Source organism: Leopardus geoffroyi, chromosome A2, assembly GCF_018350155.1.
Source record: "Leopardus geoffroyi isolate Oge1 chromosome A2, O.geoffroyi_Oge1_pat1.0, whole genome shotgun sequence".
NCBI classification, from domain to species: domain Eukaryota; kingdom Metazoa; phylum Chordata; class Mammalia; order Carnivora; family Felidae; genus Leopardus; species Leopardus geoffroyi.
The window spans coordinates 13,053,000-13,070,725 of record NC_059331.1 but is presented as its reverse complement, the minus strand read 5'-3'; the positions used below and the strand labels follow the sequence as shown (position 1 = coordinate 13,070,725).

General features: G+C 57.3%; 1 protein-coding gene across 4 annotated transcripts; it reads right to left on the bottom strand.

Annotated features, from left to right (window-relative positions):
• On the bottom strand, positions 1 to 15,864 carry NIBAN3 (niban apoptosis regulator 3). Of its 4 annotated transcripts, none has more exons than XM_045496557.1 (15): positions 15,597 to 15,864; positions 13,966 to 14,096; positions 11,132 to 11,257; positions 10,444 to 10,558; positions 8,587 to 8,754; positions 7,898 to 8,013; positions 7,719 to 7,823; positions 7,359 to 7,521; positions 6,575 to 6,765; positions 5,528 to 5,686; positions 4,453 to 4,536; positions 4,246 to 4,353; positions 3,193 to 3,304; positions 1,708 to 1,791; positions 1 to 209 (listed from the first exon to the last, which is right to left on the bottom strand). In XM_045496557.1, exons 1-15 carry the CDS (start codon positions 15,649 to 15,651, stop codon positions 64 to 66), a joined length of 1,863 nt encoding a protein of 620 aa, XP_045352513.1. In that variant the 5' UTR covers positions 15,652 to 15,864; the 3' UTR covers positions 1 to 63. The 4 variants fall into 4 exon arrangements, with proteins under 4 accessions (XP_045352513.1, XP_045352512.1, XP_045352515.1 ...); XM_045496556.1 differs by having other exon boundaries at positions 4,453 to 4,569; positions 15,597 to 15,863; XM_045496559.1 differs by lacking the exons at positions 11,132 to 11,257; positions 13,966 to 14,096; positions 15,597 to 15,864 and having other exon boundaries at positions 4,453 to 4,569; positions 7,359 to 7,823; positions 8,587 to 8,799; positions 10,444 to 10,544.
• Between the last annotated feature and the right edge of the window lie 1,862 nt (positions 15,865 to 17,726).

Sequence of the window (17,726 nt, the reverse complement as noted above, 5' to 3'; positions counted from 1 at the left end):
TTTAAAAAAATTTTTAATAATAAAAGAAAAATAAAAGCCTTGAAATGGTGTGGATGCTTTGACTCATTTGTCCGATGGGAACGAAGAGAGATGCGGTCGAGACGCAGCTGTGGATGTTCCTGGAGGAGGCCGTGAGCAGAGCAGCTGGACCTCGGCACCAGAGCCTGGTTGCCTGGGACAAGTCCCTCTCTGAGCCTCAGTTTCCTCGTCTGTAAAATAGAAAGCGTCATAAGGAAGACAAAATACACCAAATGCCTGACACGTAATAGATGCTCAGTAAATGTAAGCCTAGCAAAAGAAACTGAGCAGAAATTATAAGCTCCCAGAAGATAAATGGGCCAAGGAGAGGAGCAAAGTTTCACCAAAAAGAAGCTAAAAACAGCTCATAAACACATGAGAAGATGCTCAATCTCCTCTCCAATTAGACATGCTCATTAAGATGACGACCAGACACCATTATTCACTCAGAAGATCTGAGAAACCCCAAGACAGCGGATAGCCTGTGCAGCCGATGGGGAAATGGGCCACCTGCATACAGGTGAGGGGCACCAGGTGGGACCACCTTGGTGGAGAATGCTCTGGACACTGCCGTTGAAGTAACAAACACAAATGCTCTAAACCCTGAGATTTCGTATTGGGGGATTTACCCGGAGACCTGCACTTGCTTGGAAAGTCTGCTCAAGGTCATTTCCTGAAGCAATAACATTTAGCTCAAAAGACTAGAAGCAAAATAACCATCACTGGTTAGATTCCGGTTAAAAACATTAAGGGGCCCGTTCAACAAGACCTCATCCTCAATTGCACATCCCCAAATATTTTGACACCCAGGAGTCTTTCTAAGACTGTTGAATCTCCATTTACGCCAGCAAGTGTGAATATTCTTCAGTTTATCTGCACTGACCAACTATGGGATGCTAGCCCAGATCAGTGGTGTATTTGTTAGCTGCTGCTGTGTAACAAATGACCCCCCCCCAAAAGTGAGCAGCCAAAAAGAACACACATGATCTCAGAGTTTCTGTGGATGAAAAATGTGGGAACTGCTTAGTTGGGTGGGCTCATAAGGCTCTCGTAACAGTAATACTCAAGGGGGTTGAGCTGTTAGCTCTTCCAGAATCCCTGCCCCTACCCTGGGTGCTGAACATCTAGATTATAGCCGTCCTGCCTCCTGGCCTGCTTCTGGTTGGATGGGTTGTTTTCTGCCCCATTTCAGGGAAGTCCCCATGACACATTTCCATCTCACAGCTGGAGCTGAGGACCCCGGCACCTCCCAGCAGTGTCAGCCTCAGTCCTACATGCATTTACGGCTCCAACAAAGCGCTCGCTGTAGGATCCTGCAGTAGGAGGTCAGGTTCCCCCGGTGCTGAGCATGGCTCCCTGTACCCCTCTCCCAGAGCGGCCCTGGCTTGTGGTGAGCCCAAGGCTCCCATCGCCATGAGCTCCCCTTGCAGTGTTGGGAACCGGTAGCTACTGGGAGAGGCTCCACAGAGGCCTGGCAATATGCGATAGGACACAAATTCATGTGCATGTCAGAGGGTACCTCTGGCTCAGACAAACACTGTGGCTCCCCACTGCCCTTGTTTACCGTGAGCTTGGCCAACCTGGCTGGGTCAGGAGATAAGGTATATGCCGTTCCATCCAGGAATCCACACTTGAGAACCATCCCCCCAACAATTCACTGGATGGCCCAAGAGCTTGTGAGATCCTCACCTGCTCCTGTCGGGTCCCATGGGGCCTCCGAGCAGCCATCCAGAGTGCAGGACATGTCACTGACACCAAGGGCCTTTTTCAGTTCTAAAGCAAGAGATAAACCTTTGGACCCATGTGGGGATTCCATGCATTCTCTCAGAGAGGCCACAAGAGGGCAAAGGATGGCAGGAAATGTCTCAGCCAGGAACCCAAAACAAGTGGCTCAAATAACCCTCTCTCCATACCTGTGGCCATGGCAGACATTGCTAGTCGATCCCCACATCTTCACTGAGCCCCCTACCAACCCTCCCTGCCAACACAACACTCCAAGCAGACATTACAAGTCAATTAAGGATGAAACACCACCAAGGACCCCTCTAGGAATAGAGACTCTCTGAGGTTACCTGTTTCTGGGTTTTTTTGTTTGTTTGTTTCCAATTAGAGAATAGCCTTCTTCCATTTAAAATGTCCCCTTTCTAAGGGAACTTAGTTCTTTTTGTCACCCTTACTTCCTGGCTCCTAGAACCCTACTGTCTTTGAGTTCCCCCCCCCCCCCACCTCTCCAACTGCTCCTTCTGTGTCCCTACTTCCTGTTTGCTCCTTCAGATACAGGTGCTCCAGGACTCCACTCTTCCCTGTAAACAGCATTCCCAGTGTCGTGGCCCCTCTTGTGCCCTCAGTGACGCCCAACAACCTCAGGCTCCCACCTCAGCTTCACGCCTGGGCTCTATCCCCTTGTTTGCTGCACCTTCGGTCCATCCTTTGCCTCTAGGACTGTGCCCTCAACCTCCTCCCCTGGCTTCCGGTGTGGCCGGTGTTGCCCTCTGCTCACACACCCTCCATGGCTCCCCATTGCCTGCCCAATAAAGCCTAACCTCCTCTGCCTGTTATTCAAGGCCCTGCACACGCGCCCCAGCAGCCTCCTGCCTCCTCTCCTTCCATTCCCCTTCATATCCTCTGTATCAGCCACGCGGATGCCATGACATTCCCTGAAAGTCACATGGCTCATCCGAGCACACATCTCTTCAGTCACAGGCAGTGGGTCACGAGCAAACGGAAGAAGCAAGAAGGAGAAGAGATGGTTCTGGAACCACTTCCCAGCCCAGAAGGTCCAAGGACTCTCGGGGCTTCAATGCCAGCCCAGAAAAAAACAAAAAACAAAAAACAAAAAACAAACAAAACAACCAAAACAGGGAGTGGTTGCTGAATGAATAAAGGTCAATGTGTCTGAATTTTTCCCAGTTTCTGAATTTTTGCCTCCTTCCCTTCAGCCTGAGAACTCCTACACACCCCTTACAGCCTTGCCCCAATGCCCCCTCCTTTAGGGAACCTCCATCGCTGCCCTTCTAAGACTCGCTCACCCTAGTCCCCATCTGTCCCAGTCCTAACATTCAGTCAAAGGTTAGTGTTCACAGGAAGTAAGAGGTGATGGGGAACCCGGGAGAGCTTGGTATATACAGCCAGGGGGCACCAGGCTTCCTTGAGCCAGAGAGGAACGGGGCTCACCTCCATCAATCCTCTGCAGCAGAACCCCCCGGACAATGTCTTCATAGATACCCTCGATGGTCAGGGCCGGGCTACCCATGGCGAGGACCTCCCCTTCAAACTCAGGCAGCTCCTAGAACAGAGGTGGGTGAGGGGTTGGGCTGGAGGAGAGGGCTGCGACCTTGACCCTGATCAGCTGGGGGACCTTGGGACTAAGTTTCCTCATCTTTAAAATGAACTCCTGGGGCGCCTGGGTGGCGCAGTCGGTTAAGCGTCCGACTTCAGCCAGGTCACGATCTCGCGGTCCGTGAGTTCGAGCCCCGCGTCGGGCTCTGGGCTGATGGCTCAGAGCCTGGAGCCTGTTTCCGATTCTGTGTCTCCCTCTCTCTCTGCCCCTCCCCCGTTCATGCTCTGTCTCTCTCTGTCCCAAAAATAAATACACGTTGAAAAAAAAAAATTAAAAAAAAAAAATAAAATGAACTCCTGGATCCATATGCCCTCAGGTTGTTGCCGGCGCTGATGAACCACAGCACGGCACATCTCAATGGGAATTGTGCGGGGATCTCTGTTGGCCAACCCCCCTCCCCCGCTTCTTCTTCTAGAGAGGATCGTGTGAGCGCCTGAAGCAGACCCCGGCCTGGTGTCCCCGTGTGACCGGGCCCCTGTGACCTTCTCTCTCATTGCCTTCCAACCCCCTCACTCACTGAGCACCAGCCACGCTTGCCTCCAACGCACCAGGCATAGTCCTACCTCAGGGTCTTTGCACATGCTGTGTCTTCCCCAGGACATGGCTCATGCCATCAGTTCACTGCTTCTCAGGTGTCATTTTCAGGAAGAGCCTCCCTGGCCACCTGGAAACCCCTCGCCCCCCCACCCCCCCCACCCCACACACACACACATTCCCTCTCTGCCTCCTCCCTTCGCTGAGATACAATGCATGGGCCCCCCCATCCAACCCAACCACAGGGCTCAGGGAACAATAGTCTCTGAGAGAGAGAACATTCTGCCCACTTTCGTAGGACACAGGCACATGGCTGTCCTCTGGGCCCCACGTGCACGTGCCCCATTACTCACCGCTTTGCAGCTACTCTTCAGCTGACTCAACACAAAGGGCAAGAAGATACAAAGCAACCATCCACGGATGAACCTCCTCCGCGCTGAGCTGCTGTCCGACTGGAACTTCTGCGGGGGGGAAAAGCAGCAGCGGCCAGTCCAGTGGCCCTCTGAGCGCCCGGGCCCACGGCCATCTGCTATCTGCCATGCCCTCCCGGTGGACCTCACCTTCAGCACCCGCCCCCTGACTTTCTCCAACTGCTGGGCGGCCTGGGTGCAGTCCAGGGCTGTGGTCAGACACTGGTCCGCCAGCTGCAGGAAGGTGGCCACGGCGTCAGCCATAAGCTGCGGGAAGAGTAACTGCTAGAACCCCGAGAATCACGCTCCGGCCGACGGAGCCCCGTGCCTGCCTGGCTGACCCTTCTCAGCACGCAGACTGACCCGACCAGTCACTTTTCCCCAGCCTCCTTCTTGTTTCAGGAAACAGCATCCCCTTCCTCTCGGGACTGGGGCATCATCCAATCAGTGGGGACCTGTGTGTAATCTAGCAGAAAGTGCCCTCCGCTCTGGAGGATGGTGCCTGGGTGCTCGGCCCGGGGAGCGGAGAGCCGGTCAGAGTTCAGCCTCGTTGGCTGAGCGCTCTTGTGCAGCGTACAACTTGAACAACTGTACCAGGCAGCACTCGGTCTTCTCCATCCCCGTCTCCTTCACTCGCCATGTCAATTAGCAGGCCCCATTCCCTCGGCCTTCAAACACACGCCACTTCTCTCCACCCACAGTGCCCATTCTGCTTCAGGCCTCCTTCCTGCCTCCTCTATTCCTGCCCCCGACAGCCTCTCGTCCCCACAGCAGGTAGGGCTTCCTAAATTTTGAATCTGGTCACGCCCCTTCCCTGCTCACACACCTGCTGTGGCTCCCCATGGCCCTCAGGACAGAGCCTGGCCCCTTAACCCCATACTCAAGTCCCTGGCCCCCCTGCCCCTCCACCTTGCTGGCAAATCTCCCGCCTTGCTGCTCTCACTTGGAGCCTACAGCCAGCCCAGTGTCTCTAAATGGCTTCCAAATGCAGACGAACTCCCTCACCTCCCAGTGCTGTTCCCTCTACCCAGGATGTATTCCACCCCCCATGCCTCCCACCGCTGCTTCAGTTTGAAAGTCCTCTCCTCCTGGGGGGCCCTCCTAACCCTGGAGATGAATCAAATGTCTCTTCAGAGGTCCCATAGCACCACGGCCCTGTCCACCACGTGTGGTCACAGCCTGCTTATGGGGCGATGTCCGCATGATACCCCCCACTCGCCCTCACCTGCTGTGCGAGATCCTGGGCCCCAAATACCAGGCTTCGTGTGCCAAAGAAGCCAAAAGGCGCCACCAGCTGCCCCAGGCGCTTCTGGCTTCGCTCAGCCTCACGGTAGCAGGCGTGCATCAGCTCTGAGTCCCATGGCATCTCCCCAAATGAGTAAACCTGTGCCCCGATGGCAGTCAGGTGAGAAAAACACCATCAGTCGATGGAAAAGCCGGGCCAAGGACCTCACAGCCAATTCGTAGCAAGAGAAATGCAAATGGAAACACATCCCACCTCAGCCACGACCCCCAAAATGCATAATAAAGACAACAGGTATGGTGTAGGACATAAAATGGTAAAACCTGAAAGAAATAGATCACACGCCGTGCTGGCACGACTGAGGGGCAACAGGCACACCAGCCCTTGTCACACCCGCACCCATCACCTGATCCCCTCTCTGTCCTTGGCTCTGGGGCCACAGAAATGGAGTAACCCCAGATGGTCTCTGCCCTCAAGGAGCTCACAGAAAAGTTGGGGAAGATAAACTATCGACAATCAACTACAGAGGTGTATAAACGTGTCTGTGAGGAAGGAAGCACAGGTAGCTGTGGATGCAGAGAGGGAGCAGGGAAAGTTCCTAGAGGAAGTGATTATGAAACGGAGGCCTAATGAGTTGAAGTTTTCCTGGCACTTAGTAGGTGTTCATTTAATATCAGAAGAACAGGGGCGACCTGCATGGAGCAGAAGTCACTGGCTTAGGGGATGGGGGGTGGGTTCTGGCAAACAGAGGAACGGGAAGAGGAGGGATTTGAGGGTAGGTGATTCCAGACGCATGTGGCTAAAATCCTCCTCTTGTCATTTTGCTCCTCCCCCGACCGTGTTTCAAACCGTACCCCTCAACGACCAGAGCACGGTGGTCTACAATAAGAAAAAAAGCACCCTAGGGCAAAGTTCGGAAACAGTTTTCAAAGGAGGCTTTCAAGCAGAAAGATGAGAGGGTTCACGCAACTCTTCTGTGAGGTTAACACACCGCACGTCCGTCGAATGAACCCCACCCCGGGAGCTCACCTCCTTGCGCAAGCGGGTGCTAGAGGGGCTCCCACGCAGGTGGCGAGACAGGCGGTCCATGCCCTGGGCTAGGAGGGTCTGCACTGTTGAGAGCACGGCTTCCACGGTGCTCAGCAGCTTTTGCGTGACCCGGGACAGCTGTGTGTCCACCCTCCCGCGCAGGCAGGACTCCAGGGGGCCCTCGACCTCCACTGGAATGGGAAGACACTAGCCCGGGTCTCCTCCGCAAGGTGCTCCACAAAGGGGGCGCAGGTGGCCCGGGGCTCAGCACGAGGAGGACAGGGGCTCAGACTCTGAGCGCCCTCTTCTACCATTTTACAGGTGAGAAAACTGAGGCTTTGCGTGCGGCAGCAATGAGCTCAAAGCCGTACGCCCGAGAGGCCAGAGTCTGGATTCCAACCCGGTTGTCTTTGTCACTGAGCAGAGTGGGAGCCTCCGCCGTCTGACCGGGACGACCCGGGTCAGGTCTGCCACTACCTGTGCCTCCACCCCTCTCCCGACTGGATGTCGTTAGCCCCATCCCTAGCCCGCAGCCTTTCCGCGGCCGCGACCTCGCTCTTGACCCCTCCCTGGTCTGGCATCCTCCAGCCTTGGCCCAAGGCCACGCCCATACTCCAACTTATACCCCGCCCCTCATGCCCCGCCCTTTCTTTGTCCTGCCCTGTCCCGCTGGGTCTTCGCTCCGGATTCTCGGCCCCACCCCTGAGGCCCACCCAGTTCCCCGCCTACCAGTCAGGCCCCAGGCCCCGCCCCTCCCGGCCCAGGCCCCGCCCCCAGGTCTCACCCCGCAGCCTCCGCGCCACGCGCGCCCGCAGCTGCAGAATCTGGTCCACGTCCGGGCGGATGGTCTTCTCCAGGGCCGCCAGCAGTTCGTCCTTTTCCGGCTGGAAGGCGCGGAGCCCGGCGGAGGCCCCGGCCAGGACGGCAGCGTGGACTGCGTCTAGGAGCTGCCCGGACCGGCCAAAGGGACCCCACACGGGCCAGAGGCGCGACAGCGAGCCGAGATGGGGCGGGATGGGAGAAGAGAGACACAGAGACGGAGAGCCAGAGAGACGCGCAGAGAGTTTAGGGGATAGTCGCGGGGAGGGGGAAGACGGGCCCCAGGGTCCGGCCCCTGTCCCCCTGTGCGGCCACCCGCGTGTACCTCGGTCCAGGCCCAGGCACGGTTGCGGCTGGCCCCCCGCAGGCCGGGCAGGGTCTGGGCTCGCAGCGCCGGCAGCAGCTCCCGCATCAGCACCCCGGTCAGCACCTGCGGGAGAGGGGGCCGTAGGCGCCCGCGGCGGGCCTAGAGGGGTCCCAGGGGCGGCCGTGCACCGCACTGACCTCGGCATCCGAGCCCAGGGTCACGTCGTCCTCGCCAAAGTGGCCTCGGCGCTGCCGATAGAGTCTTAAGGCGTCCAGGAAGGCACGGGCTGCGGGGGCCTGACTGCGCTGCAAGACTGAGGGGGCAGTTCCTGAGTGCCAGCCCACTTCTCCCCTGCTCTCTCACCTCTGCCCGGCTCCCTCTCACCCGGGCAGGAAGCCCTCCACCTCCTCACCAGGTCCCCAGACACCTAAATCTCACCCATCTCCAGACGCTTGCACAAGCAGGGCCCTCTGCAGGGAACATGGTGCCCCAGGACCATCACCGGCCCATAAGTCACCTTGATACTCCGATTTAGGAAAAAGCATCCCCTGTGGGCAGTCACAGGCCAGGCGGCACGGCCCCTCCTGATAGGCACATCTGTGCCCTCAACAGCCTGCTCAACAGGCATGTTGGTCCTGTTCCCCTTCTTCCCCTGGCTGGCCCCAGCTTCAACACACCCTCCTCTGAGCAGCCCTCCCTGATCTCCCAGGCTAAGCTCCCACAGGGCCGTGTCCCCATCACAGCCTGTTGTCACGTCTGTCTCCCCCCAGAATCCATTTCGTAAGTAAACTGGAAACTTGGGAGAGGACCCCACAGCCAGCAGGGGCAGAGCTATCTCGCCTCGGACCCCAGGACACGCGGCTGCCTGACCTTTCCCGGGACCCACCTGTCCCACGGAGCCGGATGCCACCCTGGAGGGCCAGCCTCCAAGCCCGCCGCGCTTCCCCCGTGGCCGCGGAGAAACAGAGGTGCCGGCGGAAGGGGTGCTGCAGGAACAGGGGGAAGTTCACGGGCATTTCCAGGAGGGGTTCGGGCTCTTCCTGGGTATGCTCTCCTGGAAGCAGACGGAGGAGGCTGTGTCATCCTTCATTCACTCGCTCTACAATCAATCGTTCATTCGCTGGAAGAAAACACCCATGAAAATACCCCCCCACCCGCCCCACTCCCCTCCCACCCACCCCCACCCCCCCGGCCGCCCGCACGGGCAGTTGCTAACATAGTTGCACTATCCTTATTCTGGCTCGGTCCCAGGGGGAGGTGCGCCCAGGGGAGACATCAGCGAGCCATCCCAGCGTTGTTTCTGAGCCTCAGCATCCTCCTCAACACGGAGGCCTGGACAGCCACCACCCGTCTGTCTGAGTTGGCGCGTCGTCGTCTGAGCCCTGCTTGCCCTGGGAGTCAGCCAGGGCCAGATTCAAACCCGGCCAAGTCACTTGCTAGCTCTATGTGTAGGGCACGCTTTTCCTACCTGGACCTCGGTTTCCCTGCCTATAAAATGGGCCTAAAAGTGATATCGATGACCCGTTGGGAGAACTGTGGGGGAGCCAGGGTGAGTGAATTTGGGGGGAGGGGGTTAATTTATTGCAGGGGGGGGGCCCTAAATCTTCACTTTTTTCTTCTGATTTCCAGAACTGCAGCAAGATGCAGGAATCCAGAAGGTGGAAATCCCTGGGCATCCCGGCCCTTCAACGGCAGCCTCCGGAGGCAATAACAGCCTTTAACGCTTTGTTGGGGGGCATTACCCCAGATTTTAAAATCCGCACAAAGCGCATGATGTGCATCTGAGTGAGAAGATGGACTTTTCCGGTCTATAACTGGCCTTTTTGTTCCTGCATACGTCTGGGGCGCCTTCAGCGGCTACCCAGCTTTCCTTTCTCAGGGCTGGGCCATAACTGATTTCATCAACCCCTGAGGGCCGGGTGTTCGGATAGATTTTCTTCTTTCCGCTAGCACCAACATTTCTGCAAACTGTCCTTATTGCTACCTCTTTGCATCGCTTGGTGGCAGGATAGCGCCACAGTGAAGCAGAAATGCGATTCTGGCTCTGTCCCTTACTGTGTGACAGTCCTCAGCCTCAGTGGCCTCATCTGTGCAATGGGGGAGTTAGCGATGGGGCCGGCTTCTGGGCAGGCTCAGTGAGATCACACGAGCCCCGCGCTGAGCACTCGTCATACATATGCCAGTCCAATAATGCGGTTCCTTTCCCTATTCCTGCACGGTATTGTGGTCATGGAAGAGAGAGGGGGGTAGAGAGAGGAAGTAGAAGGAGGAGGGAAGGGAGGGAGGGTGGGAAACCCTCCTGGGAATGCTAGGCTGAACAGTACCCCCTGCAGCAAATCTGTGTGATAGTCCCACCCACCCGTGACTATCTCCCCACATGCTTGCTAACATCGGGTTTTATTGTTTTTACCCTCGCTACTTTGGTTCCGGTCCAGTGTCCCAACTCTCCTTCTCACTCTAGTAAGGGTGGATATTTCTCTTGCTAGAGCTGGGGTACTCACCCAAAGGGCAATGCTGCCCCCGGGGGACACTTGATAGTGTCTAGAGATATTTTTGATGGTCACACCTCGCGGGGGGGGGGGGGGGCGCGTGTCCTACGGGCATCGAGTGGGTGGAGGCCACGGATGCTGTTTAACATCCCGCAATGTATAGGGTGCCCCGCCCCTTGCAAAGAATGATTTGGCCCCAACTGTCAACAGTTCTGACGGTAAGAAACGTGCTCTTGAGATCTCGGGAACCTTACCTGAGGGGACTGGGCAGAGAGCATCCAACAGGCAGAGATATTCCCGCTGGGAAGTCAGGACGGTATACCCTGTCAAGGCCACGGAGCTGAGGGGATGGCCCCCATTCTCATATTCCTATGAAAGGCATCCAGAGAACCAACTTGGGACAGGTCTAAACCATGGCTTCCGTGTCCTAACTGTGGGATCAGGGGAAGGCTTGGGGTTAGCTAGGGAAGTCCCCCACCCCTCCTCCCTCCCTCCCTCCCCTGTAGTCGAGCACCCAGTACCCACTGGGTGCTAGGCCAGTCCTAAATAATATACGAAGGTTATCTCCTTGAATCCTCACAGCCCCAGATGACGTGGACCAGCACCAACCCATTTCACAGAGGTGGAAACTGAGTCCCAGGAGCACAAATGACCTGCCCGAGCTCCCCAGCCAGGCGTGATGTGCGAAGGCCTCTCGGTTTCAACCTCAGCTCTGCTGATGACCATGAGGAAGTCGCGACTCCTGGCCTGGACCTCGGTTTTCCTACCCAGCCCAGCGGGGGGTGGTTGCCCACCCCAGGCCCATCTCATAGGGACCCTCAATCCATACTAGGTGACTGAAGACAGGAGAGAGGACCCTGTTGGGAGCTGGACCCCAAAACCCATGCCGAGGAGCGTGGCCTGGCGAGGCCAGGAGGGAAGGGAGGAGAGCCGCTTCCTTACCTCCCTATGGCTGAACCACTCCAGGCGGCCATCCCCCCGCAGGACACAGAAGATCGCCTGCCACCGAGGCGGGTGGCCCCACAGCTGGGTCAGAGGCCCTTGGTGCTCACGGACTCGGGGAAGCTTCTGCAGGAAGAGGGACCAGTGGGTGTCAGGGGCACAGACCGGTGTCCCCACGTCCAGACCGCCTGGAGAGCACCCCACTCCACACCCCCCATCCCAGGCTCTACTAACAGTCCTGGGGGCAGACACCTTGTCCCCACTTCCCCCCTGAGCCTCAGATGACACCCCAGCCCTGGCCCACGTCTTTTTTTTTTTTTTTTTTTAATTTTTTTTTTTAAGGTTGATTCATTTTTTTTTTTTTAATTTTTTTTTCAACGTTTATTCATTTTTGGGACAGAGAGAGACAGAGCATGAATGGGGGAGGGGCAGAGAGAGAGGGAGACACAGAATCGGAAACAGGCTCCAGGCTCTGAGCCATCAGCCCAGAGCCCGACGCGGGGCTCGAACTCACGGACCGCGAGATCGTGACCTGGCTGAAGTCGGACGCTTAACCGACTGCGCCACCCAGGCGCCCCGATTGATGCATTTTTGAGAGAGACAGAGTGCAAGTCTGGGAGGGGCAGAGAGAGACGGAGACACAGAATCCGAAGCAGGCTCCACGCCCCGAGCAGTCAGCACAGAGCCCGCTGTGGGGCTCGAACTCACGAACCGCGAGATCATGATCTGAGCCGAAGTCGGCCACTTAACCGACTGAGCCACCCGGGCGCCCCAGCTCTGGCCGACATCTTGATGGCAGCCTGTGAGAGACCCTGAAAGAAGGAAACTCAGGAGGCTGTGTCTGGATTCCTGACCCACAGCAACTGTAACACGTGTGTGTTGTTTCCAGCCACTGGTTGTGGGATGTTTTGTTATGCAGCATTAGCTAACTGATACAAATGGGATTGCTGGGCCGTGGAGCCGGTGGAGTTTACCTTCATGGGAGAAACAGCCAGTCCTCTGCCCACAGACCCCTCCCTTGGGCAGGATGGGGCATCACTTTGTTTTATCACCTTTGTTACTCTTCTCACTACCTGGCCACCTGAACCGTGTGCCTTTTATTTCATCACCGGGTCCCAGAGCAAGTCCCGGTAACCCAGATGGTGCTCGATAAATACTCTGTGAATACGCTAACTGCGTTTGTGATGTTTTCATTCTTTGATAGAAAGTCACGTGTGGGTTAAATGATTCTCCAAACCTTTTCTGAGGTCTGAGATTTTTCCTAGTGATATTGTTAAAACATGATTATAGAAATTATATATGATAAGCGTTTTGTAAGATGTTCAAACTGAAGCCAGGGGAAAGCCCCCACACTGCCGAACCCCAACGTCAACTGTGCCCTGGCCCCTGTGGCCGGAACCTACAGGCGGTAAAGGGGCAGGTGGGGACCACACCCGCGGTCCCATGATGCCTTAGGCAGGACAAGGAGAGTCCCGGGTGAGAGAGGGCTCTGTGTCCACAGTGTCGGGGAGCCTCCACCCCAGGGCAGGCAGAGCTGAAAAAGGAGTCATCTGAGAGAGGTAGGAACAACTCAGAGCCCTGATCGGGGAAGTGTCAGTAACCAGCATGGGCTCCAGGTTCAAATCTTGCCTTGCTTCTTTTTTTTTTTTTTTTAATGTTTATTTTTTGAGAGAGAGAGAGAGACAGAGATAGAGCATGAGCAGGGGAGGGGCAGAGAGAGAGGGAGACACAGAATCCGAAGCAGGCTCCAGGCTCCGAGCTGTCAGCACAGAGCCCGATGCGGGGCTCGAACTCACAAGCCATGAGATGGTGACCTGAGCTGAAGTCAGATGTTTAACCGACTGAACCACCCAGGCGCCCCTCAAATCCTGCCTTGCCCCTCGCTGGCAGGGCGACCTCGGGCGCTGCAGTTTCCTCACTGGTCAGAGACTCATTTCCCAGGCTGGTGAGGACAGGGTGTGTGGTAGAGGGCGTGTGGAGTCATTTGTTGGCTTGGCAACATCTGGAGCTGGGGCCAGGCAGCTCTAGGCTCTTACGTCCTATCAAGAAACGTCCTGAGCTCCTATTGGGTGCAGGCACCACACGGACGCAAGGGATTTGGGGTGGGGGGGTGGGGGGGTGGGAACAAAGCCTGGCCCCTACCCTCCCAGGGCAGAGAGATGGGGGAGGCAGACGTGTGACCCAAGGCTTCCCTGGATAAACAGCGGGACGGGGATCCCAGAGGAGGCACCCAGCCCAGGGAGGGGCTGTGCTGATCAAGGAAGGCTTCTTGGAAGAAGCGGTGGCCGAAGCACGAGGAGGAACAGGGAGAGTGCACCAGGCAGAGGGTGCCGCGCGTGCAAAGGCTCCAGGGTCCAAGGGGCGTGTTTCATGCCCAGTAGACGAGACGAGCCTCTCCCAACTTCAGAATTTGGCTGTGCCCTCCCCCTAGAATCCGCTTCTCATCCCGGGCTCCGCGTCCAGCAATTTCTCGTCCTGTACATCTCCGTTCAGAGGGGGGCCTCCCTGCCCCCCGACTCCCCGCCCCCGCCCCCAACACTGCCTCTCATCTTGTCCTCATGGCACCTATCGGCGATGACGCTGCAACACGACACAGTAGTCTGTCATTCCTCTCCCCGTCACGCTGTGAGCCGGAGGGGTGGGGGAGGGGGGGGGCGCATGGCAGGACCCACCCCCACCGCCACTGTGTCCCCAGCGTCCGGCCTAGGACGTGGTATGCAGTAGGGGCCCAGTGCATGTTTGTTCAAAGGATGCATTTTAACAGTCTTCCCGGGTCTCGGCGTCAGGAGAGGCCCCCACCGGACCCGGCGCCCCCCTCCCTTTGTGGCACCCACTTTACTGCGCATCAGCTGGCATCCGGCGGGCTCCTGGGGCCCCAGCTCACGGGAGATCTGTCGCAGGACAGAGGCCGCCAGCTGCTCGCGGTAGCAGGGCAGGAAGTCCCTCAGCATGGTGTCCACCTGGCCTGCAGGGACAAGGGGACACTCAGGCGGTTGAATCAGACCTGCCTGGGGAGGGCCGAACAGGCAGGGGAGCCGCTTGTGAGCTCCTACCCTTGCCCCAAAGCTGCCCAACAAGAGGTGCTCCAAATTCCATTCACCCTGAACCCTCCAGACTGTTTCCATCCACGTGGGAACAGGGGGTGGGGGACTTAGGTGACCGGGGCTTAATTTATAACCGCCGTACAGTAAATTTGAATCGTATAAAGCCTCCGATCTGATGAGCTTTGACACCTTTACAGCCCAAGAAACCATCGCCACAATCGAGGTGGTGAACGGAGCCATCCCACCCGAGTTCCCTCTTGCCCCTTCCACGGGGAGGTTTTCAAAATCTTTTAAGAGCCTCACCCTAGCACCAGGGAATTTTCCGGGGGGACCCGATCTAGGAAGCGACCACACAAGTGTTAAAGTCCGCCAAGCGGTTTCGCTAAGATGTGTGCACTTGGCTGTATGTAAAACATGAATCCATCCTGCTGCCTGGAATGTGGACCCAACGGCCGGAGCATCAGCAGGCATTATGCACCATGAGGTGGCCTCAGGCACAAAAGCCACGCACGGGAGAATGATGAAGCGAAGGAGTTCAGGTGTCTAACTTGTATCAGCCTGCCTGCCACTGTACCTCCCCATAGGAGAGAGAAATAAATCTTTATCTTGTTTAAGCCCCTACAGGAAAAGAAAAAGAAAAACACGGCATAGAGTAACTTACTGAATCCTTACAATGGTTCCATGAGATAGGGATTGTTGCTATCCCTGTTTTGCAGATAAGAGAATGAGACCTAGGAGATGAAGTCATTTACCCAAGGTCACACAGTAAGTGGCCGTGGTGTGAACTTGGATGGTCTGGGTGTTGGTAAGACATGCCACATGCCGGGGAACATGCTGTTCCTCCTATCTGGGATGCTCTTCCCACATCTGCCCACCAACTCCGTCACGTCCCTCCAGCCCCGGCTTGGCCCTCATCTCAGTGGGCAGTTGCCCACCCCTCCTTCTTCCCCTGATGTGGGGAGCGTGGGGGTTCTCCGCCGTGCTCATCAATCAACTGCCATTCTTGAAATGATAACTTGGCTTTCCTTCCTGGTCTAGATCACGAGCCCAGGAGGGCGGAAGGATTCTCCACCCCACCGTGTCCCCCGCAGAAAACTCGTCCCAGGAGGTCTGGCTGGGCTTGGGACACCTCCCGCCTGGCCCCCCGCCCTCACCCCGAACCCACGCCCTGAATAGAGCTACCAGATTTACCGAGTAAAACTACAGGACGCCGATGAAATTTGAATTTCAGAGAAATGGGGAGTCATTTTTTCGCATAAGTATGTACCCCAGGCAAAATGTGGGACATACTCATACAGAACAAGAATAGTCGTTGCTTATCTGGAACGTAGGGCATCCTGCTACGGTCAGCCACCGTGTCGGACAAACTTGGCCCTGAACCCCACCTGGCCCCCGACCCACCTCACCCCGTGCCGGCTCACCTCTCAGGTGCTGTTGCCGCCGCTTGTCCAGGGGGCTCGAGGGCCGCCCCCCCATCCTGCTGCAGTCACTGGGGGCTCCCTCGAGAGCAAAGCAGACACTCCCTTCCCTCCCACGACCCCCAGGTTTCTGGGTTCAGGGGCACCCCGGGAGCAGGGCAGCCCGTAAGAGGCCTGGATGCCGCCGAGACCAGCCGCCTGGGCTCAGAAGCCAGAACATAGGCCCTGCGTGAGTGTGTGCGTTTGTTGGGCTCAGTGGGGAATGCCCACCCCTGCCCTGCCCCACCCTGCACCTGCGTCCTCCTGGGACCAAGGCGTCCAGAGCTGCTGGTTTCTGCAGGGGCTGCTGGGGCAGCCCCGGGGGTGCTTTGGGGGTATGGAAGACAAGAGTCCCAGCTGGCTTTGGAGGAGGGACGCAGGGCAGACACCCGGTGGGACCAGTAGCTGTTGTTGGGGTGATGGGCAGGGACGGGGTGTCTAAATCCTGGTGCCCGCTCCCACTCTGCCAACCCCTTGCTGGGTGGTGCTGGGTCCTGAGAGGATCCGGCCCCGGCCCAGCCCCCAGCAGCCCCCAGCCTGACAGCCTCAGTTCCTGGGGTCAGTGCTGGCGCAGGGGGAGAGGGCGGGGAGCTGTCGGTATGCCATGGACTGATGGGATAGGTCCCTTGTCTTCCTGTCTTGTCACCCTGTCCTCCATCAGTGCACATGGCACTGGACTGGGTTGGGTTAGTTGGGTCTCCCTACCCCTTCACCTGTCTCTCCAGTGCCTAGCAGACAGCAGCCCTCAGTTTAGTGAAGGAAGGGAGGGAGGGAGGGAGGGAAGAAGAAGAGTCGGCACTCCAGGCTGAAATATGATCAAATGGGAGTTTTGCAGGCTTTCAGATGAGGAGAGTGTTGAGTGCACTGTGGCCAGAATGTGGATGTGATGGCTGGAGCAGGTGCAGTCCACCTTGGGCCATGAGGTGAAACCCACATACCGACAATGGCACAACTATGATGTAGGAACCGGGGATCCCCCCCCCCCCCCCCCCGCCAAGAGTTCATGACATTGCTCCACCGGCCCTGGGTGGCCTCCCTCCAGAAAAAGAGCTAACCCTCCATTTGTTGAAGCCACCAGGGACATCTGATTGTAACCCTCACCAATGCCCCCGGATTCGGATTCGTTTCTTCTGTCAACGAACATCACTCCTTGCCAGCCTGAGTGTGTCATCCTTGAACTATGTGCCGGGGATGCAGAAGCGGGTAAAGCAGACCGTGGTCCAGCCCCCACGGACCATCCGTTGGCACACCAACAAAACTGTCAGGTAATGAGAAGGGTGAGGAAGAAAATTGGAACAGGAAGAGGGAGAAAATACCAGGAGTGGAGAGGGATCGGGGACATGATTTGCGCCATGACCTAAAGCAAGTGACAGCCCGAGCCACGCAAAAAGCTGGAGGAGAAAGAATACTGGGGAGCAGGCACAGCACAAGCAAAGGCCCTGAGGTGGGAACGGGCTTGACAGGTTCCGGTACAGCCCGAGGTGGGTGGGCTAGAGGAAGGCAAGTGAGGGGCAGACAAAACAGGTCTGGATCGCTGCGGCTACAGGGAGAGGAGCAGAGGGGAGAGGCCCCCCCCCACATGGCGTCCCCATGCCCATCTCATCACTTCCCTTTGCTTCTTGGCACCCCCATCCTGCCTTCTGCCTGCAGCACTGGGGTCACGGCCACCTGCTGTTGCCCGAGCCCACGGCTGGGTTGCTTTCTCTGCTTTTCTTCATGTTTCTGCTCTGGCCCTGGCCCACTTCCTCACTCTCACATCTGAGTGACTGACCCAGACAAGATGTTGGAGGAAAGTTCAGTTTCTGTGGTTTTGGCTTCGGGGTTTCAATCCCCATGGCCCCGATCAGGTGCCTCTGCGGGACGCCCCCAGCCCCCAAACGTGGCAAAGCTCAAACACGGCTGAGAGGCACCCGTGCACCCACCAGCCTCCCCCACTGCAGCCCCTAACGCCACAAAGCCGACAGGTGACCCACGCGTGGTCACGCTCTGGGAAAATGCTACGGCGCAGGCACATCACAGACTGGGGTGTCTTGGCACGTTCAAGGCTCTGAGAAGGTCCGCAGCCCAGGGGGACACAGAGGCTGCTGCTGGCCC